This window comes from Xyrauchen texanus, chromosome 42 (assembly GCF_025860055.1).
Source record: "Xyrauchen texanus isolate HMW12.3.18 chromosome 42, RBS_HiC_50CHRs, whole genome shotgun sequence".
Classification (NCBI taxonomy): Eukaryota; Metazoa; Chordata; class Actinopteri; order Cypriniformes; family Catostomidae; genus Xyrauchen; species Xyrauchen texanus.
The window spans coordinates 34,489,743-34,516,845 of record NC_068317.1 but is presented as its reverse complement, the minus strand read 5'-3'; the positions used below and the strand labels follow the sequence as shown (position 1 = coordinate 34,516,845).

At 40.9% G+C, this 27,103-nt stretch overlaps 2 pseudogenes and 2 gene segments (V, D, J or C); 1 reads left to right on the top strand and 3 right to left on the bottom strand.

The window, feature by feature from the left end:
- Window positions 1-27,103, bottom strand: part of LOC127635151 (immunoglobulin kappa constant-like) — a 142,577-nt gene that overhangs the window by 11,564 nt on the left and 103,910 nt on the right.
- LOC127635140 (immunoglobulin kappa light chain-like) overlaps window positions 1-27,103 on the bottom strand; it is a 79,457-nt pseudogene that overhangs the window by 43,374 nt on the left and 8,980 nt on the right.
- The window catches only part of LOC127635142 (Ig kappa chain V region Mem5-like), a 39,449-nt pseudogene continuing 13,283 nt past the window's right edge, over window positions 938-27,103 (bottom strand).
- The window catches only part of LOC127635141 (Ig kappa chain V region Mem5-like), a 40,143-nt gene continuing 15,462 nt past the window's right edge, over window positions 2,423-27,103 (top strand). Inside the window, 2 exon segments of the V gene segment in view lie at window positions 2,423-3,034; window positions 3,211-3,511. Of these exon segments, the coding sequence occupies window positions 2,986-3,034; window positions 3,211-3,511 (350 nt within the window).

The following is a 27,103-nucleotide window of genomic DNA, read 5'->3' as shown; positions in this document are numbered from 1 at the left end:
AGCATGAGGGTGAGTAAATTATGACAGAATTAAAGCTTTTGAACCAACTGTCCCTTTAAACCTTCCACAGCACGAACAACATAATGAGAGACTTTGAGTGTGTGTTTGCTATTAGACAAACCATCTAATGATCTTTGAACAGACCATAATATGATCAGATGTCACAACAGGTGCTCTCCACCATTACAAAATCTGTCCAACCTTGTGGACCTACAGTACAGAAAAAAGTCTTCATCTCGTGTTACAGATGAGCTGGTGCAGTTTATTAGTTGCATATGTTTTATGAAGATGTCACTTAAATAACTTCATAACTGTCAAACGACTCAATAGAGCAGAAGTGAAACTGGTGTGTTCCAGTTCAGATCATTGAACCAATCAAACAGTGAATCTGAGAGTGTGAGGTGAAAATCACATTTGCATTGTCAGAGTTGAATGATTGTGTTTCTCTCAGAATAGAGCAGCTCTGTCTCCAGTGAACATGTTCAAAACACAATTTTACTAGTTTAGTTTTACCAGCAATCGCACCTTTTCAGAACTGTCCCATAATTCAAACGTTTCTCTGTTCGTAAAAGACACTTTGGTTAAAGTTCCTAAATGGTGACTGAAGTGTTTTAATAATATTGTGTTATTGTTTATGATATTAATGTTCAGCACTTTGGTCAACATTGTAGTTTTTAAAATGCTTTATAAATAAACTTGATCTTGAATATTGTTTAATATGTTTTTAAGCTGTTTGAATTACAAGGACACTAGGGGTGTCCTCAAAAAACATATTTATAGCATAATAAACTCATAATTACTAGATTGTTTCATAAAGTCTCTGCAGGTGTTTTCATGGTTCATTGAATGAAGTTTATTTATAAAGTGTGTGAACTGAACTGACAAATGACCCAAATAATGTGAATAAATCAACTTTTCAAATACAAAAGACAGAAACTTTACTGAATATTATTTCATTTATTGAATTTTGACAAGAGAAAACAGCAGAAGAACAAAAGCACACATATACTTGTCTGAATAGAAGTCACTGTTAGTCTCCATGTGAGACATGAGTGAGAAGAGCAGAAGAGAATCAGAGGATCTACTCAGAACACTGATCTCTCCTCACTTCTCTAATGACTGACGTCTGGCCTTGCCGTGTGGCCTCACAGCTCACTGTGACCGCCTTCATCCACTCGTCCTGAGAGAGAGTCAGACTGCTGCTCCAGCTGTACAGACCGTTCTTCTGCAGGACCCCAGCACTGCTCTTCTCAGTCCTGCTGCTCCCGTCCACCTTCCAGTTCAGGCTCCAGTCTGAGGGAAGCCCTTGTTGGCCACACACATCAGTGTTGCTGTGTTCTTTGTGGAAATCTCTTCACTGGAGGGCAGCAGGACGCTCACGGCAGGACCAGTGTTGCCTGACAAATACACAAAAGACAAATTAGAAACAAAGTAAAGATTTCTCACTCCAGCTCAAAACTAAATAAATTACATTGATAGATATTTTTGTAATGATAGAGTACTTAATAATAAATGTCAGTTTGACGGTCGGATCAATAAATTTGTATGTGTGCAGATAGATTTACACAAAAGTTGAAGAATGTTTTTCCGTCATATATTTCTCTTTACATTAAGAAACAATGAAAAAGAAAATCGCCCGACCTCAACAGTACCACACAAAATATTCTGAACAATAATGAACTTTTAACAGATAGTTTGATGGAAATTAGTAATACTTTATATCTTCCATATTACATTAATAAACATTTCATATTGAAGGAGCATTTTTATGAACTCTTGATAATGTGAGAAATTTAAATCATGAACAGCAACAAAAACTGAATCACATCTCACTTCTGTACGAGCAACAAATTCACAAATAAATTACACAAAGTGTCTTAAAATTTCACATTAATATCCTGAAAACAGACAAATTATTCAATGAGTCTAATCAGGTATTGCAAAATAATTATAAATAAAAAATCACAAAATTAGGGAGTTTTTTGCTACATTTTCTGGTTTAGTCACAAGTTGGAAACAGAAAAATATTTCATCAAAACAATTTAAAAAAGTGAGACAAATCCCTCAAATCATAGTGTTACAATCATACATAAAACACACATTCAACATTATTATAAACACACATTCAACATTATTATAAACACACATTCAACATTATTATAAAACACACATTCAACATTATTATAAAACACACATTCAACATTATTATAAAACACACATTCAACATTATTATAAACACACATTCAACATTATTATAAACACACATTCAACATTATTATAAAACACACATTCAACATTATTATAAAACACACATTCAACATTATTATAAACACACATTCAACATTATTATAAACACACATTCAACATTATTATAAAACATATGAAACATTAAAAGGATGATTTGATGATTTACTTACTGCCAACATCCAGTCTGGTGCCGCTGCCGAAAGTGTACCACAGTGATACAAACTAATAGAACAGCTGCACAAAAACCTCTGAGCGCTTCACTAACTGCACTTTAAACACATGATCACAAACACATCTTTACACAACACACATACAAACACACTTTCACTTCTTACTGTCATTAACAACTCATTCAAAAGTGCAACATTGCATTATAACATATATATTACATTGTAATAAACAGTTTTTTATCACTCCACTGACTCTATAACTCATTTGATTTAGTTTGATCTCCTGAATGCTCGTGAAATATCCACAATGAGGAAAAATCCAGAGAAGTTCCACTGATTGAAATGTATTTAATAAATCAGAAATAAAGATGTCAATAATTTGTGTATTTTCATGTATGAATTGTTTGTCATTGCTGCTGTTCTCCTGTAACAGTCACATTTGCTGGTGAGAGGAAACAGTTTTGAATGTCCCGCCCCTCTGATTAAAGCACAATATCAGACTGTCTGTTAGTCAGGACTGTCAAACCAACATCACTGTTCCTTCAGTTCTCACTCATTCACAGTAAAGATGACAGCACACGCTCTCATTATCTGCTCTCTTCTGCTTTTCACTGCTGGTGAGATTCATTTTAAAAGTCTAATTCAAGCAGCGATCATTAAATCAGAGAGGAAAGATTTTCTCCGCAGTCGGATTTTGAGTCTGGAAGTAACTTTGGCTCTTAGTTTAAGTGTGTTTGAATGTTGTGAATGTGTTTGTGTCTGTAAATGTTCATTGATGTTTCTGTTGTGGCAGGTTGTTTCGGTGAGATTATTCTGACTCAGAGTCCCAAAGTGAAGATGGTGTCAGTGGGAGACAGTGTCACTCTCAACTGTGTGTCCAGCTCTGATATTAGCACTAGTTTAGCCTGGTATCTGCAGAGATCTGGAGAAACACCCAAACTCCTGTTCTATTATGTTGGTAGCAAAGTGTCTGGAGTTTCTGACAGATTCACTGATGGGGGATCAGGAACAAACTTTATGCTAAATATCAGAAATGTCCAGACTGAAGATGCAGGAGATTATTATTGTCAACAGCATTATCAGTTTCCACTCACACAGTGATAAAGAGTCGCACAAAAACCTCCTTCAGTGAAAGAGGAACTGCTGATACAGACACAGTAACTGTGAATTTGACATTATCAATTGATCTGAGCAAAGTGTTTCATTTCTTTATTTCACACTCAACACTACAAATGAAACTGGAGGACATTATTTTTAAGATAAACTGAGTAATTTTTTGTTCATGTTTCAGTGTCTGATATGACACGGGACAGATTTTATTCGGACACTGTCCATATGAACGCAGCATCATGCAAAATCTGTTTTCAAAAATGTCATTTATTTTAATGTAATTCATAACGTGAAACAGTTCAAAGTTCTTGTTCCAGCACCTCGAGTGTGTGTTGATAAAATCAAAATCTCTTTATTTATTTGCTGATTGAAAACAGAAAAGAGAGATGAAACAGTTTTCAGTTATTGACATGTGAAACATTAAAAACAATTGAGTGTCCCTTTAAATTTGAGACTTCACGTCAGTTGAGGGAAAATTAGAGATTTCTCATTTTTTGTTCATCTGATCACTCATGAAGCATCTCTTTTATTGTTTTTAACCAGCTGTGATGTGTTTGTGTGTTTGTGTGTTTGTTTGGTACTTAAAAAACCTGGAGAAGCTCCTGAACTCTGTTAAACTGGATCTCCATCTGGATTCAGTGGATCTGATAGTGATTTCAGTCGGACCATCAGTGGAGTCCAGACTGAAGATGTTCAGTGTTCAATTCATGCATTATTTCACTCAATACTGCGGCTTTGTTGTGTATTTATTGTCAAGTGTCACAATTATTGCAATAATATCTGTGTCAAAGTTACTAAAGGATTATACTGAAATAATATTTTAGTTGATCTTCTATTTATTTTATTTAGAGCAGATATAGTTGTTAGAGGGGATTTTATGATGTCATAATGGTCATGTTACAATGTAAAGTTCCTCCTATGGGGCGTGTTGTCACGTTCCACTTTCCTCTTTTACAGGTAGATGACAATAAAAACATTAATTTCACGTGTGTGAAATTAATGTGAATTAAGAAAAATACTCTGAACCCCAAGTGCATTTACACAAACTTAATAAAAACAGAAAGTGTTTGTTTGTGTCGCGCTCTCCCCTAATAAAAGTGTGCCACTATATCAAAATGTCTGGAGTCCCGAGTTCTGGTTTTCCGGTCATTGATCGGGTGTCCAGGAGTTTTGTTGGGCCAAGATGGCAACTCTTACATATGAAACATGAACATGTTCAAACCACAAGAGATTTTATTTTAGTTTGATCAGTAAACACACAATTTCAGAATTACTAAAACAGTGAAAACATTGTGAATATCTAAAACTCTACCAAAGGACTTTAATGAAGCATATCACATGTTTTCCCTGTTAGTTTAAAGTCATATTGATTAATGATGCACTTTAACTCAAATGTATCTTGTTCAGAAGCTTTATTGAATGTAACAAACACAACACATTAAAAGATTCAGTTGTAAATTACTAAAACTCATCTTTAGAAGAAACATCAACATTCAGCACTCTTAACAGCGACTCTTGCGGAACGAGACCTGATGAAGATCTCCATCATGAGTTACTCTGCAGACGAACACCTCTGCCTCGTCCCAGTGTGCTTTGCTGAGGGTCAGGACGCTATTGCGGCTGTAGCGGCCGTCCTGCTCACTCTCTGCACTGGTCAGAACCCCCTCTGTGACCTCTGACCCATCCAGAGTCCAGCTCAGCAGCGCCCCCTCTGGAGAGTAAGAGCTGATCAGGCAGAGCAGTGCGGTTGAGTCTCAAGAGATCTGCAGAGAGGACGGAGGCAGCAGAGTCATAGAAGGCTTCACTGTGGGACCAGCTGCAAAACACAAACACAACACATTATTAAACACATATAACAACATATTCTGCATCTCAATCGCACTTCACATTTTCTCGGTATTTTTTATTGTTCACAGTTTCAATAGGGGTGGGTCAAAATCTTATTTCAGTCAGGACCACTTGAGTCAAAAATACCAAAAACAATAATTTTTCCAAAATATTTATTTGCATGATTGTTAAGTTACATTTGGCGGTATGGCTCTGTTCTGAATTACCCATCCTTTTCATGAGCTCCATGAAAGCTAGTCAGGTAACAGCAGCAGCTTCTGGGGACAATCTCCCATTTAGAACTGGGAAAGCAGCAAACAAATCCCCCCAACAGACCATACCAGGCAATCATCCCTGGCTCTTTGCTAAAAAGAAGAGCCAGGAGAGGATCGAAATGAGCGTTCAAGAAGCCAACCTTATTTAGTTTATAGGAATAAGCTAAAAATTTTAACATGAAGATAGCCAGAGAAATGAAGCTAGATCTAATGAAGCTGTAATTAAAAAGCCAATTAATTACTGAAGCAATATTTATTTCGACTACAGATCACAAGCATCACTCATAGCTTTCTGAGCCTCAAGGATGGCTCGAGTATCTGGCCGGAGATACCGTTCATAAGCTGCCGAAGACCATCTTCCCATAGCTTTAAGGGTAGAAACGGGAGTAGAGGAAGCAGCCGTTGTAGCAGCCCCTATACGCAATGAATGAGCTGAATAACGCCCTGGGGAAGCCCGCAGTATAGACAAAGCAGGCGGAAGCGGGATGCAAACCAGGCTCTGGACATAGGCTTCCCTCCTCCGTTGTAAATAATGGGTCCTCCGGATGAGCTTGAGGACGACTCCTCAGATAAGCCAACATAGAAGACAGAGGACAAAAAGCAGAATTAGTTTCAGAAACGTAAACAAAAGCTCCTTCCCTGTTCCTATCAGATTTTGAGTGTTTCAGAAATATGGTGAAGTGGTGAGGAAAAACTGAAACATCAGATATTGTGAGGTCATGTGACGGATTAAAGGAATCTGTGCGTGTTGAGAACTCGCCACCTCTGAGAAAGCCATAGAAAGCAGTAAGCAAAACAGATTCTAACATCATATCAGTATAAAATCCCAAAGCATCCCGCTCTCAGATGTGATATTAATTTTCTCAAAAGTGGAAGTGTGAGAGGGAGAGGATGATCATTGCCTTTAGGTTTCTCTTTTTTAAGTCCATTAAGCAGGAGACGAATCGATGAATTTTCGAGCAAGCTGGAGGTAGATGGATCCAAGCAGCGCAGGTGGAATTGGATGCCGGCGATCATACTTTTAATGGATGAAGGCTGCATTTTACGGGACTCAAAACAGTGAACTATAAAAGCACTAACATATGAAACATTGACAGGAAGTACATTTACAGAGAAGGTGGCACAAAAATAACTAAAATGAGACCAAGCAGTGTCATACATTTTTAATGTCGATGTTGCTAGACCACTGCGCATGTACTTAGCTGCTGAATGAAAATAAGATAGAAGGGTCATGTCTAATCTATTACGGTTTGGCTGAAAGGAGGGCAGACCAAGCTGGTTGATGCTGAACCTGGACACAGGAGGTGGAATTTCTGAAATTCAAATCGAGAAAGTGAATCAGCAACTTGATTGTTTAAGCCTGGAATGTGAGCAGCTCGAAAAAATGAAGTTATCCAAAACCGATACCCAAGTAAGGCGCCTGACGAATCGGTTGATAAACGGAACTGATGAGCGACCCTTGTTAATAATATTAACAGTTGCGTCATTATCACAAAAAACAGAATTTGTTTTCTGGACCATTGTTTGCCCCACAAAATACAAGCTATCACAATGGGATATAATTCCAACAGAGCGGTGGACATATTATTATCAGGCATGGATATCAGCTCCTTTGGCCATTTACTAGCAAACCACTGACCATTAAAACCCAAAACCGACAGAAAGCACAGCATCTGTATACAATTTAAGGGCTGCAGAAGACTCCAGATCATCGTAATGAAAAAAAGAAATGCCATCCCAATTATTAAGGAGCAAAGACCAGAACCTGAGATCTGATCTGCAGCCTGCATCTAGGGTAACTATGTCCTTAAGATCTTTAACTGATTTGGATATATCGAGGAGTCTGGCAATAAAAGACCTGCCTTGGGGAATTATACGCATCGCGAAATTAAGATGGCCTAGTAGAGAAAGCAAATCTCTTTTTGAAAAACATGTGGACATCTGAGCATTTCTCATGATTTCTCTAATGCGATTTCATTTCTCAAGGGGCAATGAGGCTTGCATTAAATTAGAATGTAATGTAATGCCTAAAAACTCAATAACTTTAAGAGGGCCTAAAGTTTTCTCCTCAGAAAGGGGAACACCTAAATCGGCAAAAGTGTGTTTTAACGCCGAAATGCATCTCTCTGGCTTTGCATTTTTTTGATCCACAAGCAGAAAATCGTCTAAAAGATGGAGCACGTGCGGTAATTTGCAGTTATTAAGGAGAATCCAACATAGTGCCTCCGATAGTGTATCAAATATTTTTGGACTACTGCGACAGCCGAAAGTGAGCCTGACCGAAAAATATAATTTTTCCCTCCATTTAACACCAAATAAATGCCACTGCGATGGATGTAAAGGCATGACTTTGAAGGCGTCTGAAATATCTGCCTTTGCAAGCCATGCACCCCTACCTGCTATTTTTATGAATTTAATTGCATCGTCAACAGTTGCGTAGAACAGAGAAAACGGAGCTAGAGGAATAAGACTGTTGATACTTTGAGCAGCGTCATTATGGGGGGCAGACAAGTCAATTATTAAGCGCTTCTTCCCTGAATATTTTCGGGTAGCAATTCCTATAGGATTAATCCAACAAATTGAGAAAGGAGACTTATCAAAGGGCCCAATCATGAATCCTTTCTTAACTTCCGTTTCCAACAAAGAATCGACAATTTCAGGTTCCTTTACAGCAGAAAGCAAATTACTACAGGAAAAAGAATGATTAGGCAACCATAATAATCCTGCAAAAAAACCTTGGATAAGTCCCGTTATTAAATAATTGACAAAGCAGCGGTTAGGATGATTTTTCAGAGCCTGTCCCAGTTTTGGAACATTGATTGGGGTTGATGGCTTTATTTCGTTTTCTCCTTTTTCATAAAGCGGGTTCGTCTTGGGCACACAGATTTTGGGTGGCTGTCCCCGCAGTAACTACAAGCATGAACATATTTACAATTATAAAATTTGCAAACATTTTCATTAAAATTATAGCACAATGGAGTAGCAACTGGTGTTACCTTAGAGTCAATAGTTTGAAAACCAGGCTTAGAAGATAGAGACACAGATTATGGGCATAGATTGAGAGTGTGAGAATGAGAGCCACAAATCGAGCAGGAGAGAGCTTGATGACCAGTGAAATGTCTGCTTATGAGGGTTAAGTCGACTACAGACCAGTCCAATCTCTGATTAAAACGTTGAATAAACATAGCAGCTTTTGCAGAGAATGATTTGTGATAGTCATAGAAGAGAGTTCCTCCATAAGTCAAGGCCAAGTCAGAAATAATTGCTAAATATGTGTCCAGCTCGGCTCTACGAGACGGATAGATTTCGCAAATGACATCTCTGTAAACTCCAAATGCCACGTTAAATTCAGCTAGTGTTAACATTTTTGAAAGCTGGGGATCTTTAAGCATAACGGACACATCGCCGCAATCAACAACACGCTTCTCACTCATTTCTGAGCACAGTAATATTTTTACAAGATTGACATCATTACCTGCCACGATTTGGCTTCTCAACTGATGAGAAATCGCCGCAGCCGGCGGAAAGAATGGAGAGCCTGAAGACACGGGAACTGCACTTCCTATCGTTCTTCGCGGAATAGTCCCCGCGTTGACTACGTGATCATCCAGCTGCGGAGTAAACACGGGCAGCCGCGCCGTGCCTGAAGTGGAGTTCTCGAGAGACGGGCCGGAGAAGAGAAAATTTGCCGAGGACCTAGATGATGGACCGGACTCCAAAGCCTGAATTCTGGAGTTCATGTCGGAGAGCGAAAACTGAATGCTGGACAATGCTGATAACACTGGGTCATTGCTTTGGACTGAAGAAGAGTAGACTGCTCGGTTTGAGACGGCTGGACCACCTGCCCGCTTGGGTAAAAGCCAGGTCGAGGTTCTTTCTCTTCTGCGGCTGTTTCCTGCCGGAGAATGGAGGAGAAGGAAGATCTGCTGCTGGGACGTCAATTTTTTTCACAGAGCAAAGCAAACAATTCTTTATGCGTAGCTCCAGTCGGTGCCGGGATATCGTGTCTATACAAGGTTTCCAGTAACTTCGGCAGTGGCCAATCAATGATGCTAGGAGGACTAAAAGATTTACTCGCAAGGCGAGAGCTCCGACGGACAGAAGCGTTGCTTTCGTCTTGAAAGGCTTCCTCTGCTTGACTTAATTGTTGCTGGGATTCTTCAATGGATTCAACTTGCCATTGGTCTTAAACATGTGCGGTGGTAGACATGATCAGCGGTTGAATGAGTACAGCAAAATATATGAGTAATCTCATCGTATTGCGAGAAGCTACGTTTGCAAGCATGCAGTGGAAGCAGTTAAGCAGACAGACTGAAAAATGCCTTTAAATAAGGCCCTTGATTGAAGAACTAATTGAAGGCATATGAATCGGATCAGCTGATAGCTGAGCTTGACTACGCGGCCTGCCTGAACTAACGCTGAACGCTAGATTTTTAAAGTATCGCAATAGTTTATCTCGCAAAACCGCATTGATATTCTAATGTCAAGAAGCAATATTTGAAGTTCTTCATGTTATTTGAGAAGAGATCACTCTTGAGAATGTGAAATGTACTTTAGCATTAGTTCAACGTACACGATTATTTCTATTCAAACAGAAGCTCAAAACAGCGACCAATGCAGATGATTGACAAACATTTGAGGAAAAGAGAGAAATCTCACAATGTTGAATAAATATATACCAAACATATAAAATCATATAAAACACAAAACATACAGTATAAAATCATGTATTGCAGTCATTGCTGATTCTAAATCTTTTATTTATAGAGAATTAAAACTACTGTAAAATGATTTTAGGATATATTTAATATAATAAATACAGAGAATTGATCAAATAAAAGAGTATAGAAATTAATAGAGGACATGATGATCCTGATATACTGTTACAAACTCACAGTGACTGACAAGAACTAAAGGAGCTCGTACAGACGGAAAAACTTATTTTACATTTCAAAGAGTCCACTTTATCAAACTTTTCATCATTTTGTATAATAATAAAAACATATTGTTGTCAACTGTTTGTTGAAATAATCACAAATCTAGAAATATTTAAAAACACACATTTCTTGCATATTATTAAAAAACGTACTTTTGAGCACCAGTTTGGTTCCTCCACCGAACGTGTACCACAGTGTTACATTCTGCTGAAACCGGCGTACAAAAACCTCCATTACACCCAAGTGAACACAAACTCCAGAGAGAGCAGATCTCGCTCTCACACACACACACCAATACACACACACACACACACACACACACACACACACACACATACACACACACACACTAGCACATACACACACACACACACACACACACACTAGCACACACACACATACGCACCCACACACATATACAGACACACACATATACACTCTTAGCTGTCCATCGTGTACGATGATGACGCTTGCTCCAGGGGTGGGGGTGGGAGGGGGGTGGGTTCAGCGACCTTGTCGCTGGTGCCACTTCTCGTGGGTGTGGAGTCCGATCCTTGAGCCGCACACTCGTCCGCAGATGGAGTAAGGGAAATAGATGCCAGGGGGGTAACAGCCGCCCACTGGTGTCTCTTGATGCGCCTCTCGGATCGTCGGTCTTGGTTGGTTTGGTGTATTTGAGAGACTGCAGAGGCACAGGTGACCTGCCAGGCAGATCTGTCGAGTGCCAGTGATTCAAGCTGTGTGAGGGGGATATTCGCTCGCTTTAGGATGTCCCTGGTGTAGTCCTTAAAGCGGCGCTTTTGCCCTCCAGCGGACCGCTTTGCACCCATTAGTTGACTGTAGAGGACTTGGCAGGGCAGACGGTGTTCAGGCATGCGTATGGTGTGCCCTATCCAGCGCAGATGTTTTTTGGCCACAGCTGCTTCCATACAGATTGAGTCAGTTTTGCTGAGGATGACTGTATGGGGAGTTCGATCTTTCCAGGACAAACTGAGGATCTTCTGTAGGCAGCGGATATGGAAGGCCTCTAGGTTGATGATGTGCTGGCGGTATGGGGTCCATGACTCTGCCCCATAAAGCAGAGTAGAGACACATACTGTGTTGTAAACAGCGACATTAGTACTGACCTTCAGGTTACGGTTTTCAAAAACCCTGCTGCGTAGGCGTCCAAAAGATGATGAGGCTTTATTTATCCGGGTGTGTATTTCTTTGTCAAGGGAGCAGAATGAGGACAAAATGGAGCCAAGATAGGTGAAGTGGTCCACTGTTTTAAGTGGAACACCGTTTATATGAAAAATGGGGGGTGTGGGGGCAGGGGTAGTGAGATGGGACATGACCTCGGTTTTTTGAATGTTGACCTGTAGGCCAAAGGATTGGTACAGACTGGATATTGTGTTAAGGGCGTGCTGCATAGAGTCCGGGCTGTGAGCTAAGACGGCACAGTCATCAGCATACTGAAGCTCGCAGATTTGGCGGGTCTTTGTCTTTGTGCGGGCCTGGAGCCGACGTATGTTGAAGAGGCTTCCGTCAAGTCAGTATTACACATGGACACCGTCTTCATATCCATGACACGGTGGAAGAGGCAGGTGATGGCAGAGAGAAGGATGTTAAAGAGCACCGGAGCCAAGACACAGCCTTGCTTCACCCCTGCGTTTACCTCGAAGGACTCTGACTGGAGTTCTCCCGTGAGCACTCTGGCTTGCATCCCGTCATGCAGCTGCTGTAGGATGCAGCAAAACTTGGGTGGTACCCCAAGTTTGGAGAGGTGTTTCCAGAGCAGTTCACGGTTGATGGATTTAAAAGCTTTGCTGAGGTCGATGAAGGCAACGTAAAGGTCTTTGTGGTGTTCTCGGCTCTTCTCCATCAGCTGCCTCAAGACAAAAACCATGTCTGTCATGGATCTGGTCTTCCGGAAGCCACACTGCATTTCTGGAAGCACAGCTTCCGAGATTTGCTCAACCATTCTGCTGAGAATGACCTTGGCCAGGACTTTCCCTGCGATGGAGAGGAGAGATATCCCGCGGCTGTTGCCACAGGCTGCTCGGTCTCCTTTCTGTTTGTAAATGACCACGATGTTAGCATCCTTCCAGTCCTGTGGGAGGGTCCCATGTTCCCAGATGTTTTGGATCAGGAGGTGCAGGTGACGTGTGAGGATGTATCCTCTGTGTTTGAAAACCTCTGCAGGGATTCCATGGGGTTCAGCGCTTTTGTTGTTCTTCAGCCCTTCATTCTGGAGGTTATCCAGAATATGTGTGTCAATGGGGTTGATGTGGTTGAGGAGACTCTCAAAATGATTTTCCCAATGGGCAAGAATCTCGTGGCGGTCCTTGAAAAGGATGGCGCCATCAGCTGATCGTACTGGGGCAATCACCTGCATCCTGGGGCCATACAATGCTTTTATGGCATCGTAAAAGCCTTGAATGTTATTACAGTCTGCCAGGTTCTGGATTTCTTGCGCCTTTTGCACCCACCAGGTGTCCTCCATAATTCTGAGGGCTCGCTGGGTTGCTGTTCTTGCAGCAATGAAGGTAGTTTTAAGGGTGGGAGATCCAGGGCAGGACAGGAGAGCTTTGTGGGCCTCATGCTTGATTTTTAGAAGTGACTGTATCTCAGCTGAGTTACAGTCAAACCAGTCCTGATGGTGTTTCCTTGATTGGCCGAGCACCTCTGAGGCTGCGCTATGAATAGCCTGGCGCAGTGCTGGCCAATCGGTTGAGGTTTTCAGCAAGCAGCCGTCAGAGGTTGTCTTTTGTGGTGAGGCTATTCAGCGCTGTACAATTGAGTTTCTTGTTTGGAGCTGTCCTCGGGCCACGGGGTTGAATGCTCATGAGTAGTTTGGATCTGACCATGAAGTGGTCAGTCCAGCACTCAGCTCCGCGCATAACACGGGTGGTAAGGACATCTTGTCAGTCCTTTTGATGGACAATCACGTAGTCAAGAAGATGCCAGTGTTTTGAGCGGGGGTGCTGCCAGGTGGTCTTAAGCCTGTTCTTCATCTGGAAGACGGTGTTAGTAATGACCAGCTGGTGCTCTGGTGCACAGAGGGAGAGGAGTCTGAGCCCGTTGTGGTTCATTTTCCCCACACCATGCTGGCCAATGACTTTATTCCATACCAGATGCTCAGTGCCCACTCTAGCATTGAAATCACCCATGAGTATGATCCTGTCTGTAGCCGGGATTTTCTGTAAAATGGCATCAAGAGCTCTATAGAAATCCTCTTTGATGTTGTACTCGGCATCAAGAGTTGGAGCGTATGCACTGATGAGTGTGGCGAAGCGTTCCTTTGTGTATATTGTGTGTATTAGCACACAGGGCGTGTGATGCGTCAGTGCAGCAGTGTTGGAGTAGTAGTGCTTGTAGCTAGTGCATGCTGCATGCTGCTTCTGCTTGTCACTCTCTGCTTTCAGCTACTGCCACCGGATAGCCCTCTGTTTTCAGGGGTGAAAAGAGGAGCCGAGTACAAGCCTCCTCAGCCGGTACATAGCCTCTCCATTGCCAAGATCTCGTACACGCCTCCCCGTGGCACACATGGTAACTGGTCCCTTGTGGTTCCAGGCTAAGTTGTACGGGATCTCGGAGCAGCAGTGGGCCCCAGAGACGCGGCATGCAGGCCCATCGGTGAGTGGAAATGCCCTGATGCCAGTCAACCTCTGTCCCAGTTATGGGTAAATAGCCCCAGCTATGGGTAAACAGTGAAGACCCCAACGGCGGCGCAGGCAGAAGATGGTGATGTGAGAACCACCACAATAGCTGGCAAGGCGGAAGAGGGCAACCCCAAGCCACGTGGGTTAACTCGGGAGGGTACAGTGGCTAGGGGAGCAAACCCCGAAGACAAACCTGCACCTTGGGGACAGGCACAGGCGGAGTCCAACTGACCGGACCACCGGCAGCCCCCTGCAACTCCTGCCAGATGAAGGTCATCATGGGTTCCCTCATGCCACTGGAGGTCATCTGGATAGGAGTGAAGATGGTGGGAGTGAGGTCTGCGCACCCACACCCTCACCTTAATCCACACCTATGCGCAAGCTTCTTGCCCCCCCAAAAAAAGTCCTGTGGCGATGTGGAATGGTGGTGGGCACAGGTCAAGGATGTGGCTGGGAGTGTCTAGCCAAACCATGCACACAGGCGGCAATGGAGTGACGGTCGCTAGGACTGCGGGATGGAGCAGCGCGTCTTTTCGGCAGCTTCCATTGCGACTGAGCAGCCCCACACTGCTCACCCCTGTGATGGGGAAGGACCTGGAAAAGGTGGTCCAAAATTGTCTGCTCCCCACACTCCGGACGGTACGCTGCAACCGTCGGAGCATCCCCCCTTGCGGTCAAAAAATCAAAGTGAAATATAAGCTAAGCATTGCTTCGTGGAACGTTCGCACACTGCTGGACCTGGTCGAAACTCCCGACAGGCTCCATCGCAGAACAGCACTGGTGGCCCTGGAGCTCGCAAAATATAATATCGATATAGCAGCTCTCAGCGAGACCAGACTACATGGGGAGGACTCCCTGGCAGAGGTTGGTGCTGGGTACACCTTCTTCTGGAAGGGGGTCCCCGAAGGCACTCGTTGTAACCATGGAGTTGGCTTTGCTGTAAAGTCTAAACGCATTCAGGAATCCCCCATCGGCATCAATGAAAGACTGATGACATGGCGCATTCCCCACACATCTACACACACACACACACGCACACACACACATATACACACACACACACACACACACATACACACACTAAAACATACACACACACACACACACACTACAGCATTACAGTAATGTACTGTAAAATACGTATGGCTGCATAGTATTGCATTAACATTTGTAACTCTAAGCCGTTAATTTACTGCACTGCATTGAATGAATGATGTTGGTTATCATGCTGTAATGTTTACAGTTCCTATGCTGAACACACACTGTGTTTGAATTCTGTACAGAGTGGAAAGGCAAAGACATCATGGAGGACGAGGATGCTTGTTTACAGATGTACAAGAGACTGCAAATATAAATAAGGTTTTGGCCAACAAGTAAGTAAGTAAGTAAAATGTATTTATATAGCACAATTCTCAGGTAAAAATCACAAAGTGCTTCGCAAGAAAAGGGGAATACACAACATTAATAAATACATGACACTATATGATCCAAATAAATAACTAAATCAAAAACAAAAACATAAACAAACAGAAATACACATCAGACAGGCCTAACCACCTACAGTGTAGCTAAAAGCCTCTTTAAATAAAAGAGTTTTCAACTGTGTTTTAAAATGTTCCACCGAATCCAAGAAGCGCAAGGAAGGAGGCAAAGCATTCCACAGTCTAGGTGCCACTGCTTGAAAAGAACGGTCCCCTCTAGTTTTAAAATGTGTATGGGGAACAATTAAAAATCTCTGACCAGTTGATCTCAGACTACGTGAGGACGTGCGCAGCTGTATCAGGTCAGAGATGTAAGGGGTTGCTTGTCCTTGTAGGGCTCTAAAGGTAAGAACCAGCATTTTAAAACACATTCTAAATTGCACTGGTAACCAGTGAAGAGAAGCTAAAACAGGTGTGATGTGTGCCCTTTTACTGGTGTGGGTTAAAAGCCTTGCAGCGGATTTCTGAACAGTCTGAAGGCGATAAAGCTCTTTCTTATTAAGACAAGTAAAAAGACTGTTACAGTAATCTAAACGAGATGAAATAAAAGCATGAATGATCATCTCCAGTTCGGCCTTAGATACCAGGACTCTTATTTTGGATATGTTCCTTAATTGAAAGAAACAATGTTTGATACGTTTTTTCGAGTGTTGCTCCAAGGACATGGCAGAATCAAAAACCACGCCTAAACTTCTGAGACTCGGCTGCACAGACGAGCCTAATATACCGATATGTTGCTTTATCTGAGAGATGCTTTGCTCAGGGGCAATTATAAGTGTTTCAGTCTCAGTTCAGGACTAAGAAGTTATCATTTAACCACTGCTTGATACTAGTCAGACAGTTGATAAGAGAGGACAGTTTATGTAACTCAGACGACTTAAAAGAGCCGTACAACTGAATGTCGTCTGCATACAGATGATAAGAAACCTCACTAAACTGACCGATTAACTGTCCTAGAGGGAGAATGTACACAAGGAACAGAATCTGTCCCAAGATCGAGCCCTGAGGTACCCCACTCGATAAGCCTGCAGTATCTGACATGATCTGATTTATAAAAACACTAAAACTTCTACCAGAAAGGTAAGATGAAAAGCATTTTAAAACTGAATGGAATTAGGATTCGAGAGATAAGACAGCATATCTTGAATAATGACACCATATTTAACAACATCAATGCTGTAAGCCTGTCGACCATATAACACATCCTCCAACGGCACCAAGTGACGATGAAACGAATTCACAAGGTGCCATTTGAGAGAAACACTGACAGAATCAAGAATCTGCGACATGACTTTGTAGAGGTATGTATGCAACACTACTTCCAGTACTTCAGACATACCATATTTACTCTTCTTTATTTATTTTAATTTATTTATGTGGATGAGGTTGTCTTCAACCTCACCAAAACTCAGGTGCCGTGGAAGAAATGTAATAGGACAGAGGGCAATTACCAATGTCCCTGGACAGCGTGGGGGTAATATAACTATGTGTGCTGCCATCACTCAAAACGGGGTCCTCCATCACAATGCCACACTGGGTCCGAACAACACCGGCCATATACTCACTTTTCTGGATGCAATTTACACAATGCTTGTCTGCTAGATTTGTGGTCATATGGGACAATGTTAGTTTTCACCGAACTGTTCTGGTCCAACACTGGTTTGCCACCCATCCACAATTTGTAGTTTTGTACCTACCCCCATATTCACCTTTCCTAAATCCCATAGAGGAATTCTTCTCAGCCCAGCGCTGGAAAGGGTTTGATCGCCAACCCTATGCCCGCATGCCGCTTCTCCATGCAATGGAGGACGCATGTGGGGACATAGAGGTTGCCTCTGTCCAATGTTTGATACGCCATGCTACTTCCCTCGATGTTTGGCAAAAGAAAACGTATCTTGTGATGTGGATGAAGTATTGTGGCCAGACCCAGCCCGGAAAAGAGATGAAGCATAGCTTAGCACTGGTGGCTTTGTGATTCTGATGAACATCTCCTTTTGTGTTCCACAGAGGACAGAAAGTCATAAATTATGACAAAAACTAAATTATTTAGTGAACTATCCCTTTAAACCTTCCACAGCACGAACAACATAATGAGAGACTTTGAGTGTGTGTTTGCTATTAGACAAACCATCTAATGATCTTTGAACAGACCATAATATGATCAGATGTCACAACAGGTGCTCTCCACCATTACAAAATCTGTCCAACCTTGTGGACCTACAGTACAGAAAAAAGTCTTCATCTCGTGTTACAGATGAGCTGGTGCAGTTTATTAGTTGCATATGTTTTATGAAGATGTCACTTAAATAACTTCATAACTGTCAAACGACTCAATAGAGCAGAAGTGAAACTGGTGTGTTCCAGTTCAGATCATTGAACCAATCAAACAGTGAATCTGAGAGTGTGAGGTGAAAATCACATTTGCATTGTCAGAGTTGAATGATTGTGTTTCTCTCAGAATAGAGCAGCTCTGTCTCCAGTGAACATGTTCAAAACACAAGAGATTTTATTTACATTTACAGTAAATGCAACTTTCTCAACTATTAACATCTCAAAACCTTTTAAAACATGTCAAACTTTACCAAAGTACTTTCTTGATCAAATACTTCATGTGATTCTCTCTGTAAGTAGAAAGACACTTTAAATAGTGACACACAGATTGAATATTACACATTTAAAATGTCGACATTATTTAAAACAAAAAGATGACCTTTGACTTCTGACCTTTAACCTCATTCATCATGTTGAACATGGTGATAATTCTACTGTCTCTTATGTTGATGCTGCTCTCTCTCATACTGCATTCAATTATCAGAGACGTTTAGCATCAGACAAATATGACACATGTAACATTCTTCAGATGCAAACTCCTGCATAAGGAACATCTAACTTTTGTTTTTGCATTATCTGACGTGACCATCACACTCTTTTACATGAACACACTTTGCATTGGCAGCACATGCTTCAGTTGTCTGGGAGTTTTTAATAGTTCAGTGAGTTTGAAACTGAAGACGGAGAACTTCTTCATCCAGAATCTAGATCCACAGCAATCATGACTTTCATCAGCATCTTTATCTGGATGTTCACTAGCTACTGTTTTAGAGGTAAGAACACATTAAAATATCTCATTCTACACTATATGACTGATCATGTGTGTCCTGAATGAAATGAAACAGTTTTTACAGTTTTTATTTTGTTGTCTTAATGTAGAATCCAGATGTGCAGTGACAGTCACTCAAACACCTGCAGTGAAATCTGTTCATCTTGGAGACACATTTACTATCAGCTGTAAAACCAGTCCTGAAGTTTATCAGGGTTGGGGTTTTCAGCCTCTTGCCTAGTATCAGCAGAAACCTGGAGAAGCTCCTAAACTCCTGATAAAAAAAGCAAATGAGTTAGAATCAAATACACCATCTAGATTCAGTGGCAGTGGATCTAAAAGTGATTTCACTCTGACCATCAGTGGAGTCCAGACTGAAGATGCAGGACATTATTACTGTCAGAGTTTACCCAACGTCAGTGGTTATGTGTTCACACAGTGATAAAGAGTCGTACAAAAACCTCTGTCAGTCACACTGCACTGATACACTGACAGATACTGCAGCTGCTCACACACACACACACACAAACAAACATATGTAGTGTTTCCATGTTTTATGGGGACTTTCCATAGACATAATGGTTTTTATACTGTACAAACTTTATATTCTATCCCCTAAACCTAACCCTACCCCTAAACCTAACCCTCACAGAAAACTTTCTGCATTTTTACATTTTCAAAAAACATAATTTATTATGATTTATAAGCTGTTTTCCTCATGGGGACCGACAAAATGTCCCCACAATGTCAAAAATTTCGGGTTTTACTATCCTTATAGGGACATTTGGTCCCCACAAAGTGATAAATACACGCTCACACACACACACACACACACACACACACACACACACACACACACACACATAAAGTGAAATAACCCATTAGAGAACATTCTGTATGGCTGAATGAAGGAACTGATGACACAACCTTCATCAACACACAACACAATCTTCATCAACACAACACAATCGTCATCAACACACAACACAATCTTCATCAACACACAACACAATCTTCATCAACACAACACAATCGTCATCAACACACAACACAACCTTCATCAACACACAACACAATCTTCATCAACACAACACAATCTTCATCAACACACATCACAATCTTCATCAACACACAACACAACCTTCATCAACACACAACACAACACAATCTTCATCAACACACAACACAATACAACCTTCATCAACACACAACACAATCTTCATAAACACACAACACAACACAATCTTCATCAACACACAACACAATCTTCATCATCAAACAACACAACACAACCTTCATTAATACACAACACAACCTTCTTCAACAAACAACAGAATCTTCATCATCACACAACAAAATCTTCATCAACACACAACACAATCTTCATCAACACACAACACAACAGAACCTTCATCAACACACAACACAACACAATCTTCATAAACACACAACACAATATTCATCAACACACAACACAATCTTCATCAAAACACAACATAATCTTCATCAACACACATCACAATCTTCATCAACACACAACACAATCATCATCAACACACAACCCAACACAATCTTCATCAACACACAACAAAATCTTCATCAACAGACAACACAACACAATCTTCATCAACATTCAACCCAACACAATCTTCATCAACACACAACACAATCATCATCAACATACAACAAAATCTTCATCAACAGACAACACAACACAATCATCATCAACACACAACACAATCTTCATCAACACACAACACAATCTTCATCAACACACAACACAATCATCATCAACACACAACACAACACAATCTTCATCAACATACAACCCAACACAATCTTCATCAACACACAACACAATCTTCATCAACACACAACACAATCTTCATCAACACACAACACAATCTTCATCAACACACAACACAACACAATCTTCATCAACATACAACCCAACACAATCTTCATCAACACACAACACAATCTTCATCAACACACAACACAATCTTCATCAACACACAACACAACACAATCTTCATCAACATACAACCCAACACAATCTTCATCAACACACAACACAATCTTCATCAACACACAACACAATCTTCATCAACACACAATACAACACAATCTTCATCAACACACAACACAACACAATCTTCATCAACATACAACCCAACACAATCTTCATCAACACACAACACAATCTTCATCAACACACAACACAATCTTCATCAACACACAACACAATCATCATCAACACACAACACAACACAATCTTCATCAACATACAACCCAACAGAAAGCACGCCACTCCAATATGCCCCCCCATATTGCTCCTTCTTCCCACGGGATGAAGGATTTTGCGGCTGGCGATGGAGGCGATCTGGGGACAGCAGCGGGTGCAGCTCCGCCGGGTATGCCCCCTCAGTTCACCCGCCCCCGGCACGCCCATTGACTCCCGTCTGTGCTCGAGGCAACAGCGGCTCGCCTCACAGCCAGCCTGCCTATCCTCTAGAGCTCGAGGTGGATGAGCTCGCCGCTGCATCGGAGAGCACGGCGTCTGACGTTGAGGACTCCCCTGGGCTACCGACTTCGGCCTGCATGCCCAGGCTGAGGCTGACGCGCAGATGTCCGATATGCTTGCCCGGGCCGCCGACAGCGTGGGGCTGGACTGGTTCCTGGGGGCTCTGCACCGTTCACAGCCAAGCCCCCCGGTCCCGTTTTTCCCGGAAGTGCATGATGAGCTGACGTCTGCATGGAGGGCACCCCTCTTCACACGTCACAAAGCTCGGCGACATCGTCGAGGACTTTATCCAGCAGTTCTCCGTGGTGAAGAAACAGACGGAGGCCATCTCACATATTCTGCCCCGCCGCAAGCCTGCTTCTTCGACACAACGTCTCATTCCCTCCATCAGGGAATGGAGGTTACATCCGTAACCTAGACGTTCTCGTTTTCATCCGTACTTCCTACTCTAGTGCCACCTACAGGGCTGAATGTGACACCATATCTCGCTCTCTTTTAAAAGCAATTGTACTTACAGTGTTCACCTTTGGTCTACACAACTTCTAAATGTTCCTTTAGTTTAACTAATTAACATAATTATATACATTATGTAATACGTGTATGCGTTTTGGATATCTTTTGTGTATGTACCACACGTATGTTTTCTTCTTTGTTGGTTCTCCTATTATGCGGTGTGCCCCAAGGGTCCATTTTATGCCCTCTTCTCTTTTCACTTCATATGCTCCCTTTGGGAGCCATTTTTGAGAAATTTAAGATCTCCTACCACTGCTATACTTACGATACACAATTTTATCTACCAGCTAAAACTGACAGTACTAATCCTTTGGACGTGCTTTACGACTGTTTTGAGGAGATCAAATGTTGGATGGCTAATCATTTTTGGCAATTCAACAAAAGCAAAATTTTAGGCCCCTCCAGGTCTCCATCTGCTTTTAATTTAGGTTCAATTTCTTCCAGTGTTCAACCTCATGTAAGAAATCTTGGAGTTACATTTAATTTGTTACAACATTTTTAATAGAAATAAATTTTGACTTGAATTTGAATTTGTCTCGCATGAAACAGTCGTAGAATGAGGTGTAGCACGGTGTGCTTGTAGGAATTCCCTTGTGAATTCTTTCCATCCTTTGGCCTCCAGAGAAGCAGATAGCAATGTATGCTTAAGAGTACGGTTAAATCATTCAACTTCTCCATTTGCACAAGTGTGATCTGAAATTAGTTTTCGGCTTACCCTCACAGCTGAACACAGTCGCAATAAATTGTGTGACTGGCGTGGCGGTGTGCGAACGTCCGCTGACTTGTCATGCGATTGGCAGTCTTAACCTGGCCGTCCATGCCCTGCCAACATTATAGATCTCTGAGTCTCTGCTTGGTTCTCACTATACCTTGGTGTGTATCATGAGCCAAGGCAATGAACTGCGATCTCAACGTCTCTGGTACTAACAGTCTGTGTGTACCTCTTACCACACAATCATCCTGAAGAGAGAACTCATGTTGAAGTCTGTAGTATGGCAGTGGGTCAGCACATAGACCCTTGGAAAATTTTGGCCATCTGGTTGTCAGTAACTCATGTAACTTATGATGAATTGGGCAGGCAGCACATGCTTGTTGTATTCATCAGCTGATACAGCTGTGAGGGTTGAAGTAAGCACAACCACTTCCACATCATCCTCCAGCCCAGGCTCACTACCCTGTAATGGTAAACGACACAGACAATCAGCTGTAACATAGTCACGTCCAGGTTTGTACTTGATGTCAGTAGTTAAGCGTCATTAGTCTAGCTGACCACTGAACAATCCAAAGTCCTTGAACACCTGTAAGGCCTTTAAGTATGGTCGACATCAGTCTCTGAAAGCAACTTGGCCCTGATGCCAGTCCATATGGTACTCTTTTGTAACGGAATAAGCCTTTATGAGTAATGAATGGACTGCGGCTATCTTCATGAACCAATACTTGGTGATAGGCGCTTTGAAGGTCAAGTGTTGAAAAAAACCCTCAGTTCTGTGAACATTTCTTCCATATGAGGAAGTGGAAAACTGTCCACCACTACTGCTCTATTTGGTTCTCACAAATCCACACAAAGTCGTATGTTACCGTTTTTTTCTTAGTGACAACAACCGGTGAGACCCATTCTGACGATTCAATCGGTTCAATCATGTCCACATTATCTTTCTTGAATCACGATCTTCATCAACACAACAACAATGATATTCATCACCTTCTTCATCTGGACTCTCACATCATTTGCTCGAGGTTTGTAATATGAGTTTGTAAATGTAAGGATGAGTTAACAATTTCCTCAGAAGAAGAGCGGGACTCCGATGAACATTTGTATTTTGAAGAGAGATTTGATCCAGCCGAGGATACAATTTCAAACGAGTAAGTCAAATAGTTTTCATTAGCTGACGTGCTATTTTATATAAACGTACATATTTTACTAGTGGGACTGTTTCCAGACAGGATTCAATGTATTGACATTTGAAATATGTCCTAATAGGCAAGTTTTAGTTACATGTAAATGTTGTTATTTACATTGTATGCTGTATGATATAAATATGATATGTAATATGATATAAAAATAATATGAATGTTTAGATTATATTTTAACGTGTTTATGCTGACTCGTTATCATCAACAAAGCTTGTGCTTGCAAATATGTTTTCAGGTTAAATTAGTAAAATACACTTTAAATATGCCCATATTAGAAAATCAGCATCTTATAATGATTTCTGAAGGATCATGTGACACTGAACACTGCAAAATTCAGCTTTCATCACAAATTGCATTTGACAATATATTCAAATAGAAAACTGTTCTTTTAAATTGTAAAATGAGTTCACACAATGTTTTTACTGTATTTTGGATACAAAATAAATGCAGTCTTGGTGAGCAGAAGAGACTTCTTTTAACGGTAGTGTAGGTCTAAAATTAAGTAAAGTCTTTGTGTAAAGAAAATGTATAGTCAGATTACTTCTTTTAACTTCAAACTTGATTTGGATCATTAAGTCTCCTCACATTCATTCTCTTTCTGTCACATTCCTCATTGATGAGCCCAGAGGAGGGTCTTTGTGTCCTCGGGTGTGAAACACATAAATATTAGTGATAGTTCACGCCTCCTCTCATATTAATATTCAACACTAAAAGTGTCATACAAAAGTTCAATTACTAGATTGTTTTGTATGAATGAGTGATCAGGATGATTTTCACATCATTTTGTAGCAAAATCTCTAGGCTACAAGATCCAGTTCTCAAAAGTCTTGTGGACAAACGTTTAGTTTGTGTTATATGGCCTTATTTCAGTGACTTACAAATTTAGATTTTTCAAAAACCACGCATAAACGTTATTTTCTCAAAAATACAAACCTGTACATACATGTTGCTCACATATTATTGTAGCTCAGTTTGTGCTGAATACAGTGTTATCAGACTTTAGCCATTAATGTGTTTTTAAGCAACTGAAAAAAGCACAAATCTCAAGGAATGTCAAAACTTCTCCAAGGCCCAAAACACCCTCAGACCCCAGAGGGTTAAACCTTCCACAGCACGAACAACATAATGAGAGACTTTGAGTGTGTGTTTGCTATTAGACAAACCATCGAATGATCTTTGAACAGACCATAATATGATCAGATGTCACAACAGGTGCTCTCCACCATTACAAAATCTGTCCAACCTTGTGGACCTACAGTACAGAAAAAAGTCTTCATCTCGTGTTACAGATGAGCTGGTGCAGTTTATTAGTTGCATATGTTTTATGAAGATGTCACTTAAATAACTTCATAACTGTCAAACGACTCAATAGAGCAGAAGTGAAACTGGTGTGTTCCAGTTCAGATCATTGAACCAATCAAACAGTGAATCTGAGAGTGTGAGGTGAAAATCACATTTGCATTGTCAGAGTTGAATGATTGTGTTTCTCTCAGAATAGAGCAGCTCTGTCTCCAGTGAACATGTTCAAAACACAATTTTCTAGTAAAAGTAAACTTTTACTTTAATTCATTTGCGAATACAATAAAAAATAACAAATGTAATTTCTTCTAAATGTTCTTTAGATTGCACAGGACAGGTCACTGTAACTCAGAGTCCCACAGAGAAACATGTTCAGATCGGACACACAGTCACTCTGACCTGTAAAACCAGCAGTTTCATTGGACGAAAGTCAGATGGTGCACTGCAAAAAATGATTTTCTTGACAAGTATTTTTGTCTTGATTCCTGTCAAATTATCTAAACTTTCTTAAAACACGATTTATTTACTTGTCAGCAAAATGGGATAAGATATTAAGTCTTGTTTTAAGATAAATCTGACTAAATTTAGTGAACTTTAGACTCAAAACAAGAAAAAAATCTGCCAATGTGGTAAGCAAAATAAACTTAATTTAAAAGGAAAACAAGTTTATTTTGCTTATCCCATTGGCAGATTTTTTTCTTGTTTTGAGTCTAAAGTTCACTAAATTTAGTCAGATTTATCTTAAAACAAGACTTAATATCTTATCCCATTTTGCTTGACAAGTAAATAAATCGTGTTTTAAGAAAGTTTAGATAATTTGACAGGAATACAAGACAAAAATACTTGTCTAGAAAATCATTTTTTGCAGTGTGACTGTAAGACTTGTGTTTCCTGGTATCTACAGAAACCTGGAGAAGCTCCAAATCGTTTAATATACAACATCAAAACCCTTCACACTGGAACTCCATCACGATTCAGTGGCAATGGAGCAGATCATGGATCTGATTTCACTCTGACCATCAGTGAGTCCAGACTGAAGATGCAGGACATTATTACTGTCTGACTTATCACTGGATTGACAGTAAAGGTTTATTCACACACTGATAAAGAGTCGTACAAAAACTGCAGCTGCTCACACACACACACACACACACACACACACACACACACACTGTTCAATCTAGACTCATTTGACTTTGTTTAGATGACAAAAGTTGAAGCAGTAAAACAGAGATTGAGGGATATTTTTAAGGAATAACGCTTGACAAATTCTCAGTTACGTATTCTCTGATCTGCAATACGATTGGTTTTTGGAGGTCATTTAGTGAGTTTATGTCACATGATCATAATGTATATTAGACTGACAGCATATAAGCTGTTGGAGATCTTTTACATGTCTTTGCATATTCAGCACATGCTTCAGTGATCTGAGAGTGTTTATAGTGTGTGAGTTTAACACTTTTCTTCATTAAAACTGAACAAACAACAACAAGAATGAATTTCATCAGCGTCTGTATCTGGACACTCGTTCTGTCTGTTCAAGGTTCAGTTGAAATATTATTCAAACTCAATGTTATTTACATGCTTGTGTTTGGTAGAAAATCAATATATTCTGTATTTTAAAGTTTCATATCTTTCTTTTCTGATGAACTTTCTTTAACAGAAATTACAGGACAAATTTCTGTGACTCAGACTCCAACAGTAACAACTGTTCAACCAGGAGAATCCATCACTATAACCTGTAAAACCAGCAGAGGAATTGGACATCGTTCACATGGTTGTAGATCCTGTCTAGCCTGGTATCATCAGAAACTCGGAGAAGCTCCTAAACTCCTCATTTATTGGACCAAGAGCCTGCAGTCTGGAACTCCATCACGATTCAGTGGCGGTGGATCTGAATATGGAACTGATTTCACTCTGACCATCAGTGGAGTCCAGACTGAAGATGCAGGACATTATTACTGTCTGAGTAGACCCTACATCAGTAATAGCTGGTTGTTCACACAGTGATAAAGAGTCGTACAAAAACCTCTGTCAGTCACACTGCACTGATACTGACAGA